We start from the raw sequence: 5,249 nt of genomic DNA, 5'->3' as shown, positions 1-5,249 counted from the left end.
ATTCCTGCTCTGAGCTCTGCCATCTTTCTTCTCACCCCTAGATTCAGCAGCTCATCGGTGACCTCAAAGACATCGTTATGAAGGTGAAAAAGAAGGACCACCAGCAGCAGTACCTACAGAGCTACAAGGAACATGCCAACATGACCTTCTCTGCCAGCAAAGGCTAAGCAGGGTGGGAAGGGAACGAGGAGATCTGAGGGCCCTACAGATGTTGTGGTCTCCACCATATGTTGCACCAGTGAAGTTTCGTACCTCTCTGGCTCTTCTGTCCTGCACGCTTGCTGAGAATTTTTATACTATTAAAAATAACCAAATATTTTAAAGTGTTTCTTCATTTCCTGGGAGGACTGGAAACATCAGAGCAGTTCCATCCCACAAGGTCATCCCATGGGGTTGCAGGAGACAAGTGTCCCGGCAAAGCACACAAGACGGGGAGAGCAGACTGAGGCAGGAATGGAGTCTCAAACAGGGATTAGTACTAGAGTTCACGGGTGGACATCCCACTCAGCCTGAGCTCCGAGCTGTTTGAGAGGGATGTCACAACAGGCTGGTGGGACTGTGCTTTGGGAGAGCTTCAGAGATTTTCCACCACATCATCCAACACGTCAGTGGATGTAGAGTTCTCTGCACGGCCATGTGCTATGTCCTAAACCTCACCTTCCCCCTCAGGCTGTTAGGGAAAGTGTGGAGAATGGATAAAGGTGAAGGATGAACCTGCCCAAGCTACTGCACCAAGCATTTAGCTGTTCCTCATGGGCACTGGTAGGAAGAATACAAGAGCACGGACTACAAATGGCTCTGGAGACACACTGTGGGGTTCAGGCCAAGTTCAGAGTCTCATAGGAAGGACCTTTTAATGCACAAAGGACCCCATGGCATAGGCCTACAGATTTTGAGGCAAGAAACCACTGGTCACATGCTCTGCTCCCTTCTCTCCAGTAGCTGCTTCTCTCCTGAGCGAGTGGATTCAGCTAATTCATCCTCCAGAAAAATCTGAGCCCAGCTGGTCCCTGTTTATAATGCTTGGGGGTTGCTCAAGCACCTTCAAGAGTGGAGAAGGCACAGATGAACCCCCTCCTTTCCCCAAATCTCTGCTTTCATGAGCCACAAGGAGAGCAGACACAGCCCAAAGCTGGAGCTGGCTGTTTGTTTGGGAAGCAGGGGAAGGATGAATTTGGGGTAGGAACACTGGGTGTGGAGCCAGCACAAAGGTTCTCCTTCTGTGTCTTTGCTGTCGCTGTCTCTGCAAGCTCAAGATCATAGGAATAAACTTGATTAGAAACACAGTACCTTAGGTCAGGTCTCAGCCAGAACTCACCCAGAAAACCCAATATCCCTCAAGCCTCTGAGCTCAGACCCATGTTGGGCCACTGAAGCTTAGCAAGTTACCATCCATCAGCAGAAAACGACCCTGTGCAGAGTCCTCAGCGTGATGCCAGCACAGAAGAAAACATGAGTAATTACTTCCCAGCTGCTATATGTGGAAGAAAAGCTCAAAAAAAGTTTTTTTTTTTTTTTTTTTTTTTTTTTTTTTTTTTTTTTTTTTTAAACCTTGCATGTAAATGAAGTGTAGGCCACAACGTGCTGGATGTTCTGAATAAATCCCCAGAGCAGTGGGAGGTGAGTGGCAGTTTGCAAGGAAAAGTGAAAGCTGTTGCAACTTTATGCAGCCACCGTGTGCCCACACTTGAACGATTACATTCTGCTCGTTTGGATAATAACTGGCACAGAGGGGCAAGAGTGGGCTGCTCCTCAAGGGAAGGAGCCAAGGTGACAGCGAAGCAGGCTGAGGACATCCTCACCAACAGGACACAGCCCTGTGGTATGTGAGCAAGCACAAACACAGGCTGGGCAGAGTATGGATTGAGAGCAGTCCTGAGGAGAAAGACTTGGGGGTGCTGGTTGATGGAAAGCTCAACATGAGCCAACAATGTGTGATTGCAGCCCAGAAAGCCCCAACTGCGTCCTGGGCTGCATCCAAAGCATCATGGCCAGCAGGTCAAGGGAGGGGATTCTGCCCCTCTACTCCACTCTGGCGAGACCCTACCTGGAGCACTGCACCCAGCTCTGGAGTCCCCATCACAAGAAGGATGTGGACCTCTTGGAGCAGGTCCAGAAGAGGGCAAAGAACATGATCCACCATGGAACACCTCTCCTACAAGGAGAGGATGAGACTTAGGGTTGTTCAGCCTGGAGAAGAGAAGGCTCCAGAGAGAACTTACTGCAGGCTTCCAGTATTGGAAAGGGACCTACAAGGAAGCTGGGGAGAGACTTTTTACAAGGGCTTGTAGTGATAGGACAAGGGGTAAGGGATTCAAACTGGGAGAGGGTAGATTTAGATTCCCTTCCTGCTGCCACGCCTGGGCCTCCTTCCCCAGCAAGCAGCCACCTTCAGCCTGGGTGCATTCTCCACCATGGCTGGGACCATAGAGGTGGCCTTGAGAGGCAGCTGGCGCAGAGCACTTCAAACCCAGTGAAAACCAATTTCTCAACGGGAAGCAACTCTATTTCTTTTTGTTTACATGGAGTAATTCAGTGCTCAGCCTTATGAGGAGCATGTCACCTCCTCAGAGACAGCACATTTCTGTGCCAGGGCTAGGTCTGGGAGCTTCGCCTGGCAGGCATCAGCGTCCTTGGATGCTGGCCTTCCTTACTCCTCAGTGAGACCAAACACACAGCAGCAGCAAGAGACAGAGAGAAAAAAAACAAACCCAAGCACGAGAAACTGAACACTGCTGGGGGCCCTCAGGGGTCCCAGAGGTTGGTAAATGTCTTGTGGAAGCACTAGTGATGATACCAAGAGCTGCTGCCTGCACTTGAAGAGTCAATCCGTGACTCATCTGAGCAGAGATGACACCGTGCATTTGTGCCCTTGCATCTCTTCTCGGCAGTGAAGTATCCAAAGGGACCAGGAGCATTTACACCCACCCTGAGAGGTGACTCAGCTGTCCCCTTTCCTCCCACCTACGGCCACCCTCTCACCCACCTCGATGCATCTCACTGGTGGCAGCTGATGGGAGCTAATGGGAGAGGAGCAGCAATGCTCAGCTGCTGAGGAAGATGAGGGGCTGCAGTTCTGAGCCTGCCACTCTGCCAGTGATGGTCTGAGGGTACAGCTGCCCCCGGGCTGGGCTTATGGAGAGGACAGACTGATGTGCCAGGTTTCCTGAAGTCCTCTGGACACTGAATGCTGCCAGTTTGGAGACTCGTCTCCTATCTGAGCTGAGTTCTGTGGAATCTTCAGCACAGGACAGAAGGACAATGAGACAAGCTGGTCCAGCCAGGCCCTTCCTGATCTGTTTCAATGCATTTTCTTCTGTTCATCTGTCAGCCAGAACATCACACTCAGCATGTCCCTTACAGCTCCACTCTAAGGCCAAGCTGAAGGGGAAAGGAGCTATCCCCATAGACCTGCCAGATGTCTTTGTCATGAGCAGGGTGGTGGGACAAAGCTGTGCCTAGATTAGACCCAACCAAGTCACTGGAAGGACAGAGGAGAGGACACACAACAGATGCTGCCTCCAGCCTTCTCCAAGGTGGGAAGGCATAACAAGAAGGTGTTTCCCTAACTGTTCCATGCCTGAGCCTGAGATTTATTCCTCTCTGAGCCATGGCTAGTGGTCTTCGCAGCCAGCAGCACACTCAGAGTGATGTGACCACCACAACAGCACTGTTTGACTTTCTAAATGATTCAGTGTCCTTGTACTTGTGAGTCTACTGGAGACGCCCTGGCCAGCTTATGGGGTACAGGTTGTGCCCTGGCTGGCTACAAGATACCTAAATAACCCAATTTCCTCACACCTCCTCACGTGACTAGGAGCCCCTAAAGATGCATTTGCGAGAGATGGTGCCCGTGGAATACCATCTGGGGGGACAAAGTGGTACCCCAAGTGTGCACTGACACTGTCATGACTGGGGTGAAGAGACTGTTGGTCAGACTTACTTGGAAGGGGAACTGCGGGTTTTAGAAGTACAGGGGACAGACGGTGGCTGCTCCAGCCTATGAAAGTAATCTCATCCTTCCTCTTCCTTTGCCCTGAGGAGCTGGAAAGGAAGGAAGCTCTCTCTTCTAAGCTAACACAATGCCAACCAGGGCATCCTCAGCCTTGCAAGAAGACAAGCTCTGCTCACATCACCTGCAAGATTCTAGAATGTGCCAAGCTGGAGCTGTGCTGGTCCTATTGTCCTGCTCCAGAGAGGGGACCATCAGGATTGCCAAGGTTTCCTGGACTATCCACCATGCGCCCCTTCTTGAGCCATTCTGTGGCTCAGGGACCCTGGCAGCAGCAGAGGAGATGGCAGGACCCAGTGCCTGAGCAGAGTGTGCTGTGCATCACAAAGCTGCAGTTCCTGACCCCTCTGTTCTAAGGCCACAAAAATGATCTTCAGGCTGGAACCCGTCTGCTGCAAAGCCAAGCTGAGAGAGTTGGGGTTGTGCGGCCTGGAGAAGAGAAGGCTCTGGGAAGATCTTCTTGTAGCCTTTCTTTAATTACCATTGAAGTGTCCTGTCAGAAAGCTGGGGACAGACTTTTTAGCAGGGTTTGTTGCACCAGGACAAGGGGGGATGGTTTGAAACTAAAAGAGGGAGATTTAGACTAGAGAGAAGGAAGAAATTTTTGATGGCGAGGCTCCGGTTGCCCAGAGAGGTGGTTGATGCCCCATCCCTGGAACCATTCCAGTGGAGGTTGGCCGGGGCTCTGAGCAACCCGCTCTAGTTGCAGATGTCCTTGCTGAGTTCAGGGGGATTGGGCTGGACGACCTTTAAAGGTTCCTTCCAACCCAACCCAGTCTGGGATTCGATGATCCTACTCGCTTTCCTGGGCAAAGCGGAAGTGATGTGACTCATGATGCCGTGGGATATGGATGCAGAGACTAAAATTACCTCATCAGGTATCAGGGTTTCAGTTCTGTGGTGCTGTGTATAATAAAAAAGGGGGTTGTGTCACTAATCTGCCTTTTCCTCAGGGAATTGCAGGGTTTATATTTGTTTGCATTGTATTTTGGGGGGTTGGGTGGGTTTTTTGGGTAAGATTTCTTTCTCTCGGCACAGAGAAGAGATGATTAAAGTATTGGCTAAATCTGCAGTCTGTTTTGCCTCTTGTTGATGGAAAATCCCCAGCACACTGAGATGTTGTTATTGGTTTAATGTGGACTCTGTCAACACTTCCTGTGGAGCAGTCTGCTCTGCCATCGGCGTGGGCATCAGCGAGCAAGGCTGGTGCTCACGGCTGTCCTCTGCTCTCCGGGGG

The 5,249-nt window shown here is 51.0% G+C and overlaps 1 protein-coding gene across 1 annotated transcript in view; it reads left to right on the top strand.

The window, feature by feature from the left end:
* CCDC42 (coiled-coil domain containing 42) overlaps positions 1-167 on the top strand; it is a 3,988-nt gene extending 3,821 nt beyond the window's left edge. The window contains exon 7 of the mRNA XM_008935331.1: positions 42-167. Coding sequence (XP_008933579.1) covers positions 42-167 — 126 coding nt within the window. The remainder of the gene's footprint in view (positions 1-41) is intronic.
* The last annotated feature ends 5,082 nt before the right edge of the window (positions 168-5,249 follow it).

Source organism: Merops nubicus, unplaced genomic scaffold (genome assembly GCF_000691845.1).
Source record: "Merops nubicus isolate BGI_N331 unplaced genomic scaffold, ASM69184v1 scaffold14812, whole genome shotgun sequence".
NCBI classification, from domain to species: Eukaryota; Metazoa; Chordata; class Aves; order Coraciiformes; family Meropidae; genus Merops; species Merops nubicus.
This window is presented reverse-complemented; position numbering and strand designations above follow the sequence as displayed.